General features: G+C 32.2%; 1 protein-coding gene across 1 annotated transcript in view; it reads right to left on the reverse strand.

The window, feature by feature from the left end:
• Positions 1-1,268, reverse strand: part of LOC115233967 (peripheral plasma membrane protein CASK) — a 188,232-nt gene that overhangs the window by 169,039 nt on the left and 17,925 nt on the right. Inside the window, exon 5 of the mRNA XM_029804634.1 lies at positions 704-879. Within this exon, the coding sequence (XP_029660494.1) occupies positions 704-879 (176 nt within the window). The remainder of the gene's footprint in view (positions 1-703; positions 880-1,268) is intronic.

The following is a 1,268-nucleotide window of genomic DNA, read 5'->3' on the forward strand; positions in this document are numbered from 1 at the left end:
CCCTCCCTCTCGCTCAGTATATCAAATATTCACATTTTTTAAACATTCGTTGAACTTTATTCAATGTAAGAAAGAGATCTGATGTATGCCTAAAAATAGAAGAGAAATGAAATCTATAGCCTCAAGAGTTTTTCCAATCCGATTAAAGTGTAATAACTAATATACAGATAGAAAAAAAATAAAGATTAAAAGAAGATAAAAAAATTTATATTAATTCTTAAATTTATAATATTAGAAGTTTATAACAGTTTCCTTTTATCAAAATTGTGCTATAATAGCTTCTTGTTCACATTTCCTACGTAAATATTAAATTATAATTGTTTCGCAATTAATTTCCAGCATTAAAATTTTGTTTCTACGATTAAATTTTCTAAATTTTTTGAATCTTTCAACTTCACTAAATTTTACAAATATATACATATATACTTGTAAGTTTATATATATATATATATATATATACATTTAATAATTATTGAGTCTACGCCACTCAATTTAGCCGTATAGAGTTATTTTTATGATAATGATTGTGCATAGAACTGCTGAGTTAGAAGAATATTGTTAATAATAGCGAGGTCGAGACCATCTCAGAGCTGACGTTGTGCGGCATTCTCTAAGTGAATCTCTATGTCACGTAAAATGCCACTTAAAATAGATCGCGACAAAAAAAAAAAGGTAAATGAATTAGAAGAAGGTATGAACGTACCAACGCCATTGGACTGCGAGGTCGGGAGTTGCACAGCGACGCCGAAGCCGCGCAGCTTCACCGGGGCGGAATTTTCCTTGCCAGCTAGAAGGGCGCACTGCGGCTTCAGGTCACGATGAATAATGTCGTTCTCGTGGCAGTAACGCAACGCTTCAAGGATCTGTCGCATGTAGTGACTGTAAAAGAAAGTGCAGTTTTCTTAGGTGCCGGCTTGCATCAGCACGTCAAGAGAGTATGTCCTCACAATCGAGAACAATAGTGAAAGCAGTACGAAATACAAGCATTTTGGAGACACAAGAAGCGAGTTTTTTATCAAGAATTTAAGTAGAGCGATTAAAGTTCGCCTCGTTACGTCGTGTAATGATTTTATACCACAAAATCCTTGAATCTTTTAACGATTCTATCTCAGAGGAAAATTTAAAAGATAATGAATAATTATAGGACAATAATACAAATCCAAAAGTGTAATTCATAATATAAAAAATGAAATAATAAAAATTTATTAACAACGTCATTTAATTGTCCGTGTATATCTCCAAATTATTATATAAAATAACTCTATGGC

This window comes from Formica exsecta, unplaced genomic scaffold (genome assembly GCF_003651465.1).
Source record: "Formica exsecta isolate Colony F162 unplaced genomic scaffold, ASM365146v1 scaffold192, whole genome shotgun sequence".
Classification (NCBI taxonomy): Eukaryota; Metazoa; Arthropoda; class Insecta; order Hymenoptera; family Formicidae; genus Formica; species Formica exsecta.